Source organism: Anguilla rostrata, chromosome 7 (assembly GCF_018555375.3).
Source record: "Anguilla rostrata isolate EN2019 chromosome 7, ASM1855537v3, whole genome shotgun sequence".
NCBI classification, from domain to species: domain Eukaryota; kingdom Metazoa; phylum Chordata; class Actinopteri; order Anguilliformes; family Anguillidae; genus Anguilla; species Anguilla rostrata.
The window spans coordinates 17,975,637-17,993,360 of NC_057939.1; the positions used below are offsets into that span (position 1 = coordinate 17,975,637).

General features: G+C 47.2%; 1 protein-coding gene and 1 long non-coding RNA gene across 7 annotated transcripts in view; one reads left to right on the forward strand and one right to left on the reverse strand.

Annotated features, from left to right (window-relative positions):
- Nucleotides 1–17,724, forward strand: part of cacna2d4a (calcium channel, voltage-dependent, alpha 2/delta subunit 4a) — a 112,029-nt gene that overhangs the window by 90,820 nt on the left and 3,485 nt on the right. For 3 of the 6 annotated variants that reach the window (XM_064343363.1, XM_064343368.1, XM_064343364.1), the window contains 10 exons: nucleotides 703–747; nucleotides 1,611–1,673; nucleotides 9,678–9,748; nucleotides 10,058–10,133; nucleotides 10,717–10,769; nucleotides 11,900–11,955; nucleotides 12,572–12,592; nucleotides 13,679–13,796; nucleotides 17,127–17,242; nucleotides 17,434–17,516. In XM_064343363.1, coding sequence (XP_064199433.1) covers nucleotides 703–747; nucleotides 1,611–1,673; nucleotides 9,678–9,748; nucleotides 10,058–10,133; nucleotides 10,717–10,769; nucleotides 11,900–11,955; nucleotides 12,572–12,592; nucleotides 13,679–13,796; nucleotides 17,127–17,242; nucleotides 17,434–17,516 — 702 coding nt within the window. Of the gene's footprint in view, nucleotides 1–702; nucleotides 748–1,610; nucleotides 1,674–9,677; nucleotides 9,749–10,057; nucleotides 10,134–10,716; nucleotides 10,821–11,899; nucleotides 11,956–12,571; nucleotides 12,593–13,678; nucleotides 13,797–17,126; nucleotides 17,243–17,433; nucleotides 17,517–17,724 lie in introns of those variants that run through there. The other 3 variants (XM_064343367.1, XM_064343366.1, XM_064343369.1) reach the window with 2 other exon arrangements.
- LOC135259243 (uncharacterized) lies at nucleotides 8,485–11,222 on the reverse strand. Its single transcript, XR_010331219.1, has 3 exons — nucleotides 11,190–11,222; nucleotides 9,449–10,877; nucleotides 8,485–9,276 (listed from the first exon to the last, which is right to left on the reverse strand). It is a non-coding gene; the product is annotated as an uncharacterized LOC135259243 (long non-coding RNA).

Below are 17,724 nucleotides of genomic sequence, written 5' to 3' on the forward strand. Positions count from 1 at the left end.
GCAATCTGAGTAACGTCACCGTGAACAAAGCCCTGCCATCTACTGTGGGCAGGCTGCGGTCTCATAGTTTATGATGTTTCGAGGAACTCAGTGAGGCGCTGTAAAGAGTATGCCAATGTAATATTCGGGTGTTAAAAGAGCCCTGTATTAGTGCAGTGGTCTCTAGCTGCAGTCGAGCTCGCCCAGGCTCCTGCGGTAGCAGCAGTCTCTCGGTGGATGCCCGGCTCTCTGTGTAGGTGGCTGCCTGCTCTCATTTATAGTGGGCGGCCTAAAGAGGTTGAGAGAGCTGCAGTGAGATCGAGTGCGTGTGAAGGAGCATCCCCGACACAGGCAAACTGGAAAAAGAGGAGCACCATTAGTCAGTCTGACAGAAAACTAGACAGACAGACAGACAGATTGACAGGCTGACTGGGCAGCCTCCATTGTTTCTCCCTCAATGAAATGTACATTGATTGATGGTGTTGTATTTAAAAACAAGGTATATTTTTATTACCTGGTTTTATCTTGTATATTTGAGCTCCGCTCAGGCAGTGCGCCTGAATTTCGTTGTACGCACCAGTACAATGACAATAAACAAATTCTATTCTATTCTATTTTTGTGATGCTGCCATGGTTATTTCCAAATCCAGGGGCAGTCCGCATCACCCCTGAAAGTGCCTGTTTATTTGCATGCTGACGAGTGGTCTCTCTCCCCTCCTGTAGTGCAGCCGCGTGGACGGCGCCTGTCCTCTAGACTGCGAGAGCATGGTGAGTGTTAAGTCTCGCAAATTTCCTGTGAACATTTTGCGTGTTTACTTATCTTTCCACCACAAGGAAGTTCACCCTCAGTGATGCCTCAGCGGGTCCACAAGGACCTCCCTCCCTCTGTGATGTAACAATGGATCTGAAAGGATTGTCCACCTTCTATGATGCAATGCTATGCTCAAGGATTCTTATCTTTTCAAAGTCTCTCAAAGTCACACAAAGCTCTTGTAGCCCAGCTCTCCCACACATCATAGCTGTCAGTCACCCTTCAGACGTGCCCAAAATATTCACAGTTGAGGATTACAGAGGGCTGCTGTCCCTTTCTGGGTCTGTAGCCCTCTACATGGTGTGTTCCCAGTGATGCATACTAGATAATTGACAGCTTTTTCTGGAATAATGACGTGGCCACTTTTGGAGTTGATTTGTTTGTGCCATTTCCCGTTACTCTTGAATGTGTCAGGTGAACGCATTTTGAATTTAATGACAACTTAATTTGTACACAAGTGTGGCTATTTTTAGTCTCATAATGCGAACCTCACGGAAAGTGAGCTGACATTCATCGGTTCAAATATAAAACCTCATCTCAGAATCAAACCAAAATTGTAGTCGTGTAATTGCAGGCCAGAAGGTTCAAATATTGCAATTATGAGTAATAGTTAACATTGTGGAAAGGCAATTATGATAATATCTATGGCTATGCTAGGGTACTCTGCATTTAATTTAAGTGGATGCAAAACTTTTGGCTATGACGGCTGGGTGGGTTTCAAACTGCTCATCTGCAGAATAATAATGGAGCGTTACCAACTGGTCATAGCTGCTGGAAGTTGACAGATACTAAGGTTCATTTCATTCCTCCTTCTTTCCAGCTAATAAACTGCTACATCGTCGACAGCAACGGCTTCATCCTGATCACCAAGGACAAGAAAGATGTACGTATAAAACAGGAATCAAGTTCCTGCCAACCTGAAACACCCTCTCCCATTGGCTCGTTTTAAGCACTGTCTGTGAGGGCTAATCAATCAAACTTAATTGTATTTATCGCAGCAGGAAAAATTGGAAAATGGTTCCCTAGCTCCTTAAAAACACGCCGTCAACCCTGCGGCAAACACAACAAAGAAAAATCCAGGGGAAGCAAACACAGCCTTGTAATGCTGGTGTTAACGTATGTAGAGAAAAGTTCACGTATCTCGCTATGGATATACATCTAAGGACATTGATCCATCAGACTATTACATAATTCCAGAGACGGTCTTAGACGCTAATGTGCCAGACCTCGGCCGGCACGCTTTATCCCATAGCGAGGGTTACATCACAGGTGCACGCGCGCTCAGTGCCAGCATCTCAGCTTGACTGACATATGCGTTTCATACTGGGCCTGAGAAGGGTGGGAGTGGGGTGGGGTGGGGGGGGGGGGGGGGGGTGGAATGTTGACATGAGGACGTGGGCGGAACTCTGGATATAGCCTCCCAACGTACCATAAACAACATCTGCAGCGCTTGAGGGATTTAAGAAACTTAGAGGGCTTAATCCCCTGGAGAGCATCAGAGAGGACAGGGACTGAAAGTGTCAACAAACGGTGCCTTCTCGCACCCCCACCCCAAGGGAACAGAGTTCTGAGGGCCTCCGGTTCCGGCCTCTGTGTTTCAGACCTCTGTCCTGGCACTGTACTATATCGGGAACCCATTGTTTCTGGGCACAGGCGGTTCTTGGCCAAGGGCAGACAGCACGGCCAGACTAACGTCATCAACTGTTCAACACTGTACCTCTACCACAGACTCCAGCCTTTTCATTTGTACATTATGTTTGCTCATTTATTTTTATGTTTAACAGTTAAATATTTAATGTTTGTCTATCCACCTATTTTTCTACATAACAATTAGCTCTGGCCTAAGGGAACATACATGTGCTGATCAGTCAGATGAATGGTGAACTCAGGATTGGTTCAGCTCTTGGGTCACCATGTATGAGGTAATACAGGGTGGTGTGTTACTGCCCTGTTCCAGCTCCAGAGTGGTCAGTGACTGGGCCCAGTGACACACCATGGCTGTGTTTTTAGAGTAGCTGGGGTACGTCCATGTGTAATCCCGGCCAAGGGCCACCCACTGCTGCCCAGGCCATTATTAAACACGGAGAGGATTGTGGGATTGAGGGCTTGTTGGGGGAGTTCACATGTGCAGGGCCTGAGCTGAGCCGAGCTGCCTGTCACCGACTTACGCCCCTCCCCCTCCCCCACTTAACTCCATCCCCCCGGCACATCTGCAACACTCCACGGATTTGGGAAACTTAGCGCTCTGTAATCCGCCCGTGGCACAATTAAAGCCCCTGAAAGTGCATGGCACTCCGTTTAAATAGAGCACAGGGGATGTAGAACGCTGAATATGGGCTGTTAAACACGGCACTTTGCGGGACCCACCGGCCTGCTGTCGCCATGGGGACCTGGGTGGGGGGAGGGTCTAAGCTCAGATGTGGAATCTCAAAGCGAGTAGCTAGCGGGGCTAGTTTCTCCAGACTGATCTGGGTGGAGGACGAGGTGGATGCAGCTGCCCCATAATTCTGCCCTGATCCTATTCGCTCTCCATCCCCCAGACCCCTGCTCAAAGCTCAGGGATTACCCAGCATCACTTGTAAGAGTGCAAAGACCCCAGTGCCCATGGGACAGAAGGTCGCGTACGTGCGTGGGCCCCACTGAAGAGTTAAAGGGGCCAGAATGTGAAGCGTGTCGCAGTGTTGGGTTAGCTGCTCTGAAAATATAGTTAACTAAGGCACCAATTTAATAGAGAAATGATAAAAGTAGGTGACTACTTTTTTAAAGTAGCTTCAGTTTAGTTAACTACATTGAAGCTACTTCATGATAAAAAACGAAAAAGCTTTTCGGTTCAACATGGGGGAAATGTAGTTTTTTACATGCCTACAATATGAAGTTAAGTGGCACAGTATGTACAAAACGTACAAAAATATGCCATAACATAAAGATTCCGATTTATTGGTTTATTCATTGAATAATGAGGTATCATGTTACTGTATGAATAAAACACTCTTATGCAGGCCCTGTTATCAGACAAAGGGAAGCAGGCAGCTCAGAACAGAAGCTCTGATTTGAGCTGCAGGTATTTATAGTTAGCATATGTATGAGCAGTCTTAATCTCAGATTCTTTGTGTATGGGTTACTTGGGACAGGGTGACATGTCTGGTCCAATAAGAGGGTGTCTTGCTAAGTGTTTTTCTTAGGGCGGGGGAAGAAGCACTACAGGGTTCGCTAAATATATTAAGAGTCGTCAAGCTGGCATCCAAAAAATGGAAATAAATGAATAATAGGTTTTGATCAAAAACTTTTTTCCTTATATGCGAATGAATTAAATGGAAGGTCAGCTCTGCCTTTCTGGTGGCTGTATCTTTGATGTTTCCGGGGTTAGCGGTGTGGCTGTGGAGGTTTCCTCTACCGAGTTAGCGGCTTGGCAAGCGTCCATTAATTATGGGATGGCTCGGAACGGGCAGATCAGTCCGTTCTGACAGCGAAGGGCACTGTGAGGAGTGGCACCACCAGCTGACAGGTCATTTTCCAAGGACGCGGGACAGACACCCTTCTGCTCAGGAGCGAGGTGCTCAGCAGCTTTCAGGGAGCGCAGCAAGAGGGCGACTCAGAACTGCTGTGTGACCCGAGCTGTTGACTAGACGCAGCAAAGCCAGAGACACACACCCCCCGACTGAGAGAAAAGAGTCTGACAGGAAAAGTGCTCAAAAGTGAGTTTAATATCCTGAGTACAGAGCAGCACATTGGAGAGAGGGCCTGTGGTTGGGCTTCCGTGGGGACAGAGTCTCTGCCAAACAAAACAAAACCCAAACTTTCTGTCCTGGGAGGTGGAAAGCTGAAGGACAAGCTGGGAGGGGGGGGGGGGAGGGGCGGGGGGCGCATACCTGTCAGTAAACTAGGCCACTGCGCACAGGGCGCATGACTCTGCATCTGTAGCAGTGTGCCTCACACTGTAACCTTCCCTAACATAACATACCTCCATCAGCATCTGCCTTAATCACATCTCCTCCCAAAGGCAACATTCACACCTACTCACATCTGAACCCACTGACATAAACCTAAAATCAAAGCCTAAAAGTATATCTGATCCCAAGGAACATCACCCACACCTAGACCTTCACCTACACCTTCCAAACACTTGGCCCTCCACCCAGGCTCCTACTGGGGGCGGGCCCTATGTGAGCTTCCTGAGCCAATCAGGTCCGCTGACCCGCTGCCAGTCTTTAAGCATTGGCTGGAAACCCAGCTCTACAGTTCCTACCCCCTAAGATCTGCAATCCCTCCCCTTCATTTCAGCTTTGAATCTCAGGTTTACAACTAAGGTATGAACACGGCACTTTTTTACTTGCCCGCTTTTATAAGTTTCTGTTTTATCGCTCCATTAATTAGTACTAAGAACACTGTGTTATGTATTCTTGTGATTAATATTTAATTTAATTTACCAGCATAACGGTTGAGTTCTGTCAGCTTTGCACTTAATATCCATAATGTCACCCTCTACTCTGTTTAGGAATTTGTATTTAACCTTTTAATTTTCACTTGATTTTATTCACTATAAATGCCCTGTGAACTGATCTGGACAAAAAGCTTCTGCCTAATGAACTCATTTAAATATAAATGCAATATAAATTTGATCCCAAAGACATTAGCTACACCATGGCTAGGCAGCCCTGGTCCTGCACTATAGAGATGACCATTCTGTTTTTTCCCCATCCAAAATCCTAACTATTAATTATAGGATGAATTATTAGCCTGAATAAGCACAGGTAAGCATTTCTCCTTTCAGACTCAGAACATACAAGCTCAGAGGCTTAATCTGTGTTTCAAAAACTGCAATCAAACTTGGATGGAAGAAACCCCATTAGTATCTCTGCAGTCGAGGATCACGGTTGACCTACTCATTTAAAACCCAATTCCAACGACATCACCTTCATTTCTACTCATGATCATGCGCTGCACATTAATTCAGTGGGAATTTCACACTGTACTTATTCGTATAGTAAAATCAGCTCATCAGCAAAGCAAGATAACTTAACCCTCACAGACACTGTACCGCAGTACATAGGTTTGACTGGCCTGCTGAAATACTCTTTCACACTTTCAGCACATATTCTTAATTACGCCTACTTTTGAATCATGCAGGGAGCAAGTAGAAAGAGTTGCTGTCAGACAGGAAAGCTGAACCTCAGTGAAGAACAGCAGTTTGAATCCAGATTTTCTTAGCGCCGTTCAGGAAGGGAAGATGGCGCCTCGAGCTCAGCCCATATCCCGCAAGGGAACGCATTCATTATCACAAATTAAGCGCAAAGGCAAAGATACAGTAACAGGGCTCAGTCCACAGGAGATCCCCTTCCAAACAAAGTATGACAAACGGGCTTTTCACTCCCCTCAGGAGTTATGAGCAACAATACAGGCTGGACTGAAACGTAGTCAGACAAATGGGACTAAAAGCTGTCTATGAATATCTGCAAATAACTGCAAAATAGCAAAACTATAAGAATCATGCCATTTCTTTATTCCAATTCTTATTAAATATTCTCATTGTTTAGAATTATTCGAATTACATTATATTACATTTATTTGGCAGATGCTTTTATCTAAAGCAATGTACAATAAATGCATACCGAACAGGTCATTGGAGCAACCACAAAACAGATTCGATAAGGTACAATTCTCATTTTGTAAGTTATTCGTAGCCATGAACACATTCAGTCCAGTTCACAGAGTAAACATTACTCTCTGACCTAACCTATGCGAAGTCAAACTAGGATAATGATACAACATCAAGATAATGATACAATAAGGTACATAAAGTACAATAAGGGCTGGGAATAGTGTCACCATCATTATTCTCATCATGATAATGATTATTAAATAAACAGAATGGAAACATCTCCATGCAGAATGGCATATGGATGTGACATAAAACAAGGCTTCACGGGGTGCCCACACATTAACAGTGCAGTTAGGAGGGACGATTAGGTTTATCTCTCACCAGCTTGTGGCGTGAGACGTCTGACATCACCACTGTAAATCTCCTCAGGATTTTATTTCTCTGCCGAAGCGCTCGCCCAGGCCCCTGCACGCTGCTGCAGCGCTGAGAGAGAGAGGGGCGTTGGTGTGTGCGCTCGCTTTCTCACCGGCTGCTTTGCTTTAGCACCTGCGGATGCTCAGGGACTGGCTTTGTGTTCTGTGTTTAAGACACTACGCATGTTATTCTGAATGATTGCTTTTTGTCTGTACTGTGTGTGTGTGCGGTTATAAGAAAAGCCCTGTTGCATTGTCTGGGCTCTTGGGTGCTTCTGCAGCTTGTGGTGATTGTGTGTGTGTGTGTGTGTGTGTGTGTGTGTGTGTGTGTGAGCGAGGCCTCGGGTGTGTGCGCGAAACAGTGATGAGTCACTCGCGAGAAACACAGAACACACACAGCCGCTCCCAACCTGTGCTGCCGGCTCGGTCACACGACTCCATTCCCCTCACCTGATTGGCCGGCGTCCCAGCTCTGTGCCCCAGGTCGTCACCTGACCGTCTCCCTCGGAGCGTGAGTCACGCACGGGGACGACTGCTTCCCGTCACATGGGAAGGCAGTCGCCAATGCGGAAAAACCGCAGACCAAGCCGTGAAAGCTTGAAATGAAAGAAGGTGTGATGTGGTGTGTAAGAAATGAGAATGAGATTTAGGAATTAGAGAGGAAGAGTGCAGCTCTTAACATGGGCAGCTGCTGGCGGCAGAACTACCGCACGCAAAGGTGTGGGTGGAAATCCTGGATGATTATGGATCCTCCTTCAGAAGAGTCGTTTTAAAAAGTTGCAGAGGCATCATATCTGACAGGGCTCGTGCTGCTAGTCTGAATGTGTCAAAAGGGGACTTGGCCCTGAACAGACTGAATTCTGCTTTCTGGTAATGAACACGAAAGGGCGAAAATCGAACTGATCCTCTTTCACGCTTCAGAGAATTTACTCAAGGACCACTTTAAGGCCCTACTAAATATTATATTCCAGCATAACTCTCCATTCAGCCATGCGGTAATGACAGAGATGATAAGGAGGAAGGAGAATAAAATATGCTGTATTGTGAAAGGGGGGGGGGGGTGGCAGGGTGAAAGAAAAGCGTGAGAGAGAGAGAGAGAAAGGGAGGGAGAGAACGACAGGGAGAAGTGTTCCTATCTGTCAGCAGCAGCATGACTGTGAGTAATGAGGCCGTTCTTCCTGCCAATACTAATCAGCGCGCGGGTTTGTGATTGAGCAGAGCGGGCCGGAGTGGCCCCTGACAGAGCCGCGGTGATTACCGCCCAGGTCCGCGCGAGCGGGGCGGCTAGCTAGCATCCGTCGCTGATCCGGAATGATGATGCCGAATTAGCCCCTAATGCACCCGTCGATATGCGCCCCGCTTCCGGGCTGGAGGCGTCAGGATGAGCGCATTGAGATGGAAGCTCATGCCCGCTGCGTCCACGGAGACGCGGCGTGCTGCCGTCTGGCGGGGTTTGGGTCGGGTGAATCGCGCTGGGGTGGGCACCTCAGTGCTCCAAACACGCAGTCATATCAGCCATAGAACACCAAACAGAACCTGCCATTTCAGTGCATTTCAATTCTGAGCTGAGGTTGGTCATCTGATATTAACTAGACTTGAAATGCTTAGGCCTTTAGAAGATAGAGGAAGAAAGAGAAGGATGGAGAGGGAGGGAAAGGAGGGGAGATAACAGGAGAAAGGCATTTTGACAATTAGAAAGTTCTTTATTTAAAAGCTGGGGAAAAACAGAATGGCAAAACCATTTGGTCACATCCCAAACTGCCTTGCCATGTTTATTTCCCAAGCGTATTTAAACTCTTCCAGTTTGTGGTTTTTTAAAAAGCTTAATTATGCTTTTTAATATGGTTCAAAGCCTAAATACAGGACTCTGTATGTTGGGGTGGGAAGTGTAAGTTCACTGCCCACCAAAACATAATGCAACCTCAAGAGTCACCTCCAAGGCTAGCTTAACTGACAAGCCCTGCATACAGCTCAGCCTATCCCATGAGATTTTTACCCCCCTTTGTTTCCTGAATTTTCTTTTCTTCCTTCTGGTTCATGGTACAGCCTGCTGAAGAGCAACACAACCAGATTAAAATGTTCATTCATTCCCCTGGCGATTAGTCTACTTAATAAGCAGTCGAGGAAGTATGGCATAATTTCCCTCGCACAGTCACACAGGCACTTTACATCCATTTAATTTCTCCCTAGCATGAGTTTATGTAGGTACGGGGTACATGTTTTATTGTTTATGGATGCATATATTGTTGTACGAGTGTGATTGAGGATGTGCTGTATCTATTGTCATCCCGTCTTAATTTTTATAGCTGCTGCAAACTTATTTCCCCCTAGGCGACACGAATGAAGACTCAACTGAACAACACATGCACTCAGTCAGCAAAATTATACAGTAATATTCATAAACATCAATAAAACATCACCACTTAAGAGGATACAGACTCAGGGAAAATCCAAATGACTGCATTATAAGGGACCTAAAAAGAAGAAAGAAAAAAAACCATTAAAACTTGAAATTTGCATGTGAGAGAGAGTGAGTGAATGAGGGAGGGAGGGAAAGGTATGCACGTATGTAAGAGAGGGAGAGACGAGACAGAAGGGTGGTATGGGAACAGGGTGGAAGTGTGGTACGTGTGACCCAGCACTCACACAGCAGTGAAGAGAGACAGCAGGTGCTGAAGGAGGACTCTGCGTCTGGCACTCTGCCACTGGCCACGCAATGGAGACGAGGAGGAGAAAAGCTGAGGTCTGGAATCCCAGGGGGCTTGGCAGCAAGAGCCTTTATCAGCCAAGTCAATCACGAGGCTGCAAACTTCATTGTGATGTCATCCCTGGTTCTAGAGCCGTCACATGACCAGCTCTGTCATCCTCTGTGCAGGTCGGGAAGTTCTTGGGGGAACTGGAAGGGGCTGTGATGACACAGCTGCTCAGGATGGGCATGTTCAAAAGGTAAGAGCCAATCCACTGCCTACCAGAAGTAGTGCTGTCATTAATAATTCATTTTAATGATGCCTGCGACCCAAATTGACATTTTTTGGCTCTGTCACTGCAGGAACATTTATTGCATCATCTGTCACTGGAGACGCTATGCACCTTAGAAGCCTTGTGTTGTTTATGTTTCCTTCGGGAGCCATTGCACTGTTGAGTATCTGAGTGAATGAAAGTCATAATTCAGTCTGCGTTTGTGTTTCCTTCTGCTTGTGCGTGTATGTGTGTGTGTGCGTGCGTGCGAACGCATTTTTGTGCGTCTTCCTCCAGGATATCGCTGTACGATTACCAGGCCATGTGCAAGAACCCCCTCCATCATGCCAACAGCGCCCGGCCCCTCCTCAGCGTACGTCTGCAATATCTCACCTCTTCGCTCCCTCAGTCACTGCTGCACCACTCAAAAGCAGCATTACACACCCAATCCAACTGTTGCATGCGTTTGAGTTCCAGCGTTGCAAAGGACGCGTTTCAGCACACTACTTGTGGCGTCTGCGATGTTAGATCCTTAAGCCACAGGCGGGGTGGATGGCGAGGCGCACAAGTGACATTTCTCAGAGATTTTCGCCATTCGTCCTTGACATTCTGAGGAAACGTGCCGATTGGTCAGTGGGCTCAGAGCCCCCCGATCGACCGCAGTAAATCTCCATCATCCACGCATTTGTATTCACCGAGCAGCACCCAGGTAACTGCCAGGCAAGGCCAGCCTGAGGGCTTTCGAGGGCCGCTGCAGTCCTGCAGAGCCATTCATCCGCCTCAGGCGCCAACAGAACTAAAATTCTGATTGGATGACACGGCTATTTTTTTTTTTAATGCCCATACATACACCTTCCAGAAATGCCGAAGCCCCCTGAAGGATTGAAGGCGGGGGGGGGACTGAAAGTTGACCGTCTCTCAGCAACCGAGAATTCTCTCTTCTCTGTTCCCTGCAGCCCTTCTATGGCCTGGCGTCGGCTCTAAAATGGCTCCTGTCTCAGTTCCTGCTGTAAGTATGATTAGACGCCTCTCCTGGCTTAGAGGCCCAGTTTATGGGGGCCTGTTAATTTTTTACAGGGGAGCTTACTGTGGACATCCGAGCACAGCTGCACACGAGCTGTTGACACGAAGAGAATAAAGGAAAAATAATCAGTTTTTAAAAGTAAGATTGAAAAACACATTGTACAAACAGCAGCCAATCAACAAGGCGGGCAATGCAATTACCAGCAGGGTACACACACTTAGGTGTCCCTGCTATTTAATGGCAAAGCCAGAAGACACCGTTCCACTGTCTGGTACTGAATGCAGCCTGTGCCAGTGTGATTACGGCTGGCGGTCTCCCATAAGGCAGCACAAAGCTGGCTGTAGAGTCTTCCAAGAAGAGAGGGTTTGGGTTGGGGGTAACTGTGTGTGGCTGTCCTCACCGTACCTTCTCTGGTCACTCGAGTGCCTGTGCTAGCCGAGTGAACAGAAGCTGGGCTCAGAATGCACACTCTTGAACATCCTAAACTGACAGAGGACATTGCGGTGATGGGCTCACAAATGCAATCGGGTAAACAAAAGTGGGAGGAAAAATAAATGTAATTTATTAGTTTAATTGACAGGGACAATTAATATTAATAACCTTTCAGCCTATATTCCAGAGTTATCGAGGGAGGCTAATTTTCACCTGTAGTCCTGGGGCTGCATGTTTTGGCTGTGGGAGGAGACCAGAGCGCCGGGCAGAAACCCACAGGGAAAACATGCAAACCCCACACAGAGCGGATCCGGGCCAGCCAGGACTCCAACCCAGAACCTTGCGAAGGCAACCGTGCTGACCAATGCGCCACAGTGCTGCATAAAAATAAATAAAAAAACCAAGGTTAGAATTTGCTCAGAAAAGTAGGCCGGTTTATTCTGGTTCTGCTCCGTGCTTTTTCACAGCTCAGTTTCACAGTTGTGTCTGGTCCAATAAGCGACACGGCCGCTCCACTTCTGAACCAGAACCCAGTTTCTGCCATCTGCCCTTCCGAATCCAGACTGAGGCTTCTTCCCCAGGGCAGGGGGAAAGCTCTCATCTTGTATGCAGGGCTACTGAAGGGAAGGTTAATCTAGGCTAGCCACCATGCTAATGCTGTTTTCTCTCCCCTTGTCCTCTAGCTTTTTGCTGGAGTTTAATGTGTGCGGGCTGTGGCACTCTGATCACCTTGCAGAAGGTAAGTCGTGGCTGCCCCAGCCCAGGGGCTGTGGATTGAGCAGGAAGTGCTCTGCTGCGTTTGTAGCTGTGAATTAAGGAGCCCGTTTGTCAGGGTGGCAAAAGTTGGTTATTTATTCATATACTTTATTTAACAGGGACACCACACATTGATCAACACTACAGTATATACATCTGTATAAATGTGTCAGTTAGCCAATGAGCTCATTTGCATGCGTAGCCCCTGAGTAGGTTACAAGTTAAAAAAAACATTCCATACATGACAATGCGCCCACACATCACATCATTGCCATAAAATATAAGAAGACACAGGTTTATCAGTGTAACGATAGTGAAATTAGAGAGGAAGAGAGGGATGGATATATAGTGTAGTAAAGCTTCTTGACCTACTCATGTCATTTCACCCATGACTGCTATTACTGACGGTCGGTCTTTCCCATATGCTTTTCCCATCATCATCTTCATCTTCGCATCATCTCCAATCACCTGTCTGTCACGACAAACCACTGCCGCCATGCATCTGCTTGTCTTCATGCCCCACCCCTCTTCACTGTGGCCTGTCCTCCAATCGTGTGCTTCACTCCACCCCCTCTCCACTGTGACCCCTCCCATTCAAGCAAAGTCTGTCTTCCATTCAAGTAAGTACCACCCCCAGTCACATGGCTCCTCCATTCCCATCCAAGAGATTCCTTCTGGTTGCCAGGTGCTTATTCTATATATGCGTGTGTATATGTGTGTGTGTGTGTGTGTGTGTGTGTGTGTGTGTGTGTGTGTGTGTGTGCCCCATGTGAATCAAGCATATCCTGTGTGCGAGTGTAAATATCCAGAATGGCATTTATGATTTGTGTGGAGTAAGTGTGACTGCGTTTATTTGTGCTAAAGGTTATTTGGGTTATTTATGTCCATGGCAAAAACAAGTTATAAATATCTTGGCCCACAGTGTGACCTCATAAAATAAGTCGTCTTCAGAAAGTTTCCCTGCCTTGCCCTAGTGCGGGCCGGAACTTGGCCAGGGTGGCCAGTGCTAATCAGCCAGCGCCACCTACGCTTCCATCTAGGGTCTCAGAATCACAACCGGAGGAGACCAGTGCCTTTTCCAGACAAGCCAAGCGAAGCCATGGCCTAAGATTACAGCCAAACCTGACAGTGATACTGATCCAAGAGAACAGCAGCATCTGTGATCACAATTATCCAAACCTCGACTCTCTCCGCTTCCTTTTTCTGTCTCTCTCTCTCTTCAGTCATTTGTCTTTATTCATTTCATCTATTTTTTCTCTTCATTTCCTCTCTCACCCCCAAGCATACACACACACACACACACACACACACACACACAGTCTTGATGCCACAGGAAACCCCCAGGGGCAGCCAGTGATGAGTGCATCACTAATAGAACAATCTGCATAAACAATAGTCCTGCTTTCCAGTGTGGGCTTATGTAAGACTGTGTGTGTGTGTGCGCGCGTGTGTGAGTAAGAGAGAGAGAGTATAACGAGTGGGCGGCCTGGAGATTCATAAAAAAAGCAGGGAACTCTCCTTCACATACTGCATAGTATCAGAGGCTGGGAGGAGGGGGCAGAAGAGGACTGTGGGATTTAGCGCTGATGTCATCACCCACACATGCCTGAGCTGTCACTCAGCTGTCCTGACGTGTTCTCACTGTACGCATGTCCGCGCGCATGCGGCTGATTGGCTGACGGTTCCTGGACGCTCTCTACCCTCAGCTCACAAGCACAAGAAGGTGGAGCTCATGCAGCCCTGTGACACGGAGTACCCCAGCTTCGTCCACGACCCCTCCATCAAGGAGACCAACAGCTACATCCAGTGCGCCCGCTGTCAGAAGTAAGCACCCCCGTTCACACAGTGCCGCACACAAATGAGTCTCACCTCGTAGGGTCTCTGATGGTCACCACACCCACGGTGCATCATGGGTATTTATGGACTCTTGTGATTTTGTACCATCGCCCTGCACCAGCCCACACCACAGCCTGCCAGAGCACCGTGCTGTAGAATGAGTCGCTTACGGAGTTCACGCTGGGTTTGGTGCACTGTTTTCACACATCAGAACCTTTTTCCTCAACTCCCCAACCTTCCAACATTGCTCAGCCTCCATTTGCTTAAACATGTGGAACAGATCCCTGCAGGGCTCATGCACTAAAGCGGGAAAGCCTTGATCGTTTTCTGAGGTATTAACTTAATATTGGCTCGAAGCAGCCTCTTCATTTCTAAAGGATTTTCCCTCCAGCACTTAATGGAAGCTTTCTTTTTTTTAACCTTTATTTACCCAGGGTAGGTTCGCAGAGTACGGATGCTCTTTTGCAGCAACGCCCTGCTTCACACTCATACACATTCACACCTGGGAGCTGCCCAGTACAACCACAATCCTCTATTGTTGGCCACTGAGCAGCACCACTGGAGGGAGAGAACATTTTTTAGCCAATTAAATCAGTGTATCATTAGGTGGCAAGTTTTTACGAGAGCCAGATCTGGGATTTTAGCCAGGACACCGGGGAACCCCCTCCTCATTGCAAATAGTGTCATGGGATCTTTAATGACCACAGTGAGTCAGGACCTCGGTTTAATGTCTCATTCGAAAGACAGCATCTCCTACTGCACAGTGTCACTGCACTGGGGCATTGGGGTTTATTTGACCAGAGGGAAGATTGCCCCCCTGCTGGCCCACCAACACCACTTCCAGCAGCAACTCAGTATTCCCTGGTGGTCTCCCAGCCAAGTACTAACCTAGCCTACACTTGCTTAGCTTCAGCCAGTCGGCAGGAGCAGAGTGCATGGTGGTATGGCAACAGACCCATAAAGGGGAATGTCTCTCCGCTGAGTAAGAAAACAACACAAACCTGGAGTGCTAGTGCCATCTTGTGGTAGGATAGAGTTAATCAAGGGTACAGATTGCCCTCAACCTCGAGTGAATCTGCATGCAATATACAATTGGTGCTCCTGTCACTTGTTTTGTGTGTATGTGTAGGTGTGCGCATGTGTCTGTGCATTAAAAATTGTTCCAGTCAAGGCCCTTATAAACACAATTCTAGTAAAGAGACTTTCGTTTCCTCATGTCCTGAAATTCTTACACATTAGGAAATATACACAACTATATACACAAAAGGAAATGTACACAATATTGGGAAAAACAATAGACCCTAAGGACCTGAATTTCTAACTACACAGTTTTACTTGATGCCACTAGGGGGTCAGGACTTCACCAGATTTCAGGATCAGAGGATATGTCTTGGTCTGAAGCTGGCTGTTCAGCCAGGGAGACTGATCACATCTCTACATTATCAGATCCATAAAGTCTATTATCTTGGTCCAAACTGAAGGGTTACAGTTAGTTGTTGAGGGCAGTGAAGGAATTGTTTCACAATCCTAACTACTTTTCATAAAAATAAGTCATTACCGTACTTCGCATACAAGCTGATTGCTGTATGGTATATTGCATCAGAGTGTTTAACATTCTGAATCTACTCCAGTTACTTTAAAAACTCATTTTTACCGATTACCATTTTCTACCAGTACAGTACCTCCTATGTTGAGTATGTTATAAAAATGCACTGGTACGTACTGTACATCTTGCCTGACTTCTATCAGTGAGCTTTCGGCACCTTCTCCTCACATGCCCCCATAGAGGAAATGTGGTAACTGTAAACTGTGCGGAAGACTAAGAGCGAACCATGGGAGGTGCTAAATTCACTTTGGGGAAACTCAACAGAAGCCTCCCTCTGTTGGCCTCGGCTGCCCGTTGACCCAAACCCCAGCTCAGCTCCAAGCATTCCGAGCAGGAACCCCCCCCCAAACTCTCTCTTCTGCTCCCCAGTTCCATGTATCACACGGTTTTCCCCTTTTCCCATCCTTACACCCACGTGGAAAGCTAATGCGCTCCAGTAACACTGCAAGGGTCCACTGCAGAAAAAATAAAGCAAGGGAGGAAACAGGTTTTCCTGAACGTGGGTCTGGCAGAGGGGGTTTTGTGGTCTCTATGGCGGGGGATGTTACACTCCCATCCCAGCCTGGCCTGACCCAGGAGTCTTCTCTCCACTGGAGTAAACAAACACATTCCTTCTCCCGCTTTCCTCCTCTTCATCCCTCCTTTCTGCTCACATGTGCTTTCCCTCGCTATATTCAGTGCCCTGCGATGGAGGGATGAGATGCCAGGGGCACCAAATGCTCCCCAGCTGTCGGGTTAAGGAAACACGGGCAGGGTAGCAGACTGACATTCCTTCTCCCGCCTCCTCTCATCCACGGGAGGCGACCATAGGTGGAGGGTGCTTCCTGCTACGGTTTTACAGTTTTCTTAGGCCCCTGATCATATGACCATATTGATTTGATACATTACATTAATTTGGCAGACACTTTTATCCAAAGTGACGATACCAATGTAAGGACAGTGAGAGGAACCATCCTGTTCCCACTGTCCATCCAGAGCGCTTCCAGGCCTCCAAAACACAAGCACAGGACCACACGGGTCAGAGCGAATAACATCTCGTCTTTAATCCAACAGTGAAGGCCTATATCCTCCAACTACTTAAAACACGACCTTGGCTTAAGTCAAGATGATGACCTTCAGTTCAGTGGAGGGCGTCACAGCACATACAAGCCCACAAGAAAGCTATTCAGCTGACATTTCTGCTAATGCTCAAGCTGACATCAAGCAATACAGGTCAGGCAATATAGGGACAATGCATTCAGCAGCAAAGGGACAGGAAGGTGATCACAATATTAAACTACTCTACTGGGCTTCAATGAACTGAAGCAGTCTATACACAGAGGTTTCAACTGCAGTGTTTGGACACACACAGGAAAATGCCCAGCACACACTAGAGGAGCTAGAATGAGCTTTGACATAACTTTCCATCCTCATTAGCCCACATCAACTCCACTGACCAGCCAATTTAAAGCAACCGTTATCTGAAAGTACCTCTCATACAGCACATTACCAGCTGGCAAATCGGTGTCAATGGGAGAGCCCTGTCTGAGCTGTGGGGCTGCTGTCTGAATTGCAGCTTTTAACTTCTCATCCTGAAAAACGACCTTTTTCTCAGGGTTAAATGCAGCAGTAAGATGTGAAACATGATTGGCAGGAGATAGGGTGCTCAGAATTTGAGAGGGGGGTTGAGAGTGCTTTGTCGCTAAGCATTGTTTGTTTTGTGTGTGTTCCAGGATGTTTGTGTTGCAGCAGATCGCCAACAGCAACCTGATAATGGTGGTGATACAGTCAGACTGCGACTGTTCCCGGAAGTATTCTCCCATTACCCTGGAACCAAAGGAGGTCAAATATATCCTTCCATAGGCCCATGAGCAGAGAGACATTACACAAACACAGTGTTCCTCGCCGTTATACTTTTTTCTGTGCGTGTTGTTTTCACACTATGGACCCAAGAGTACAATGGGAGAAATCTTGGCCGGTGTTGTTGATGTTTTATTACACTGTGACTCACTCTGTCATTAGTCCTTAATCCCTGGGCACATAATGCCTCGGTGAAGTGTGACAGGATGCGGTCGCAGAAGATCCGCAGGAGGCCGGACTCCTGCCACGCCTTCCACCCCGAGGTCAGCCCTCGCTTTCCGCTGATTGGCCGACTCACTGAGTGAATGATTTTTAAACCAATGCATTTTGAAATATTTTCAGGGCCGATTCATACATGGCGAGATCAAATGTAACAATGACACAAAGGGGCTGTCAGGTGGCTAGTCCTACAAAAGCACTGGCTTTCAGTACGGCCCCACAGTCTGGTATCAATTCTGATGGTGCCAGTGA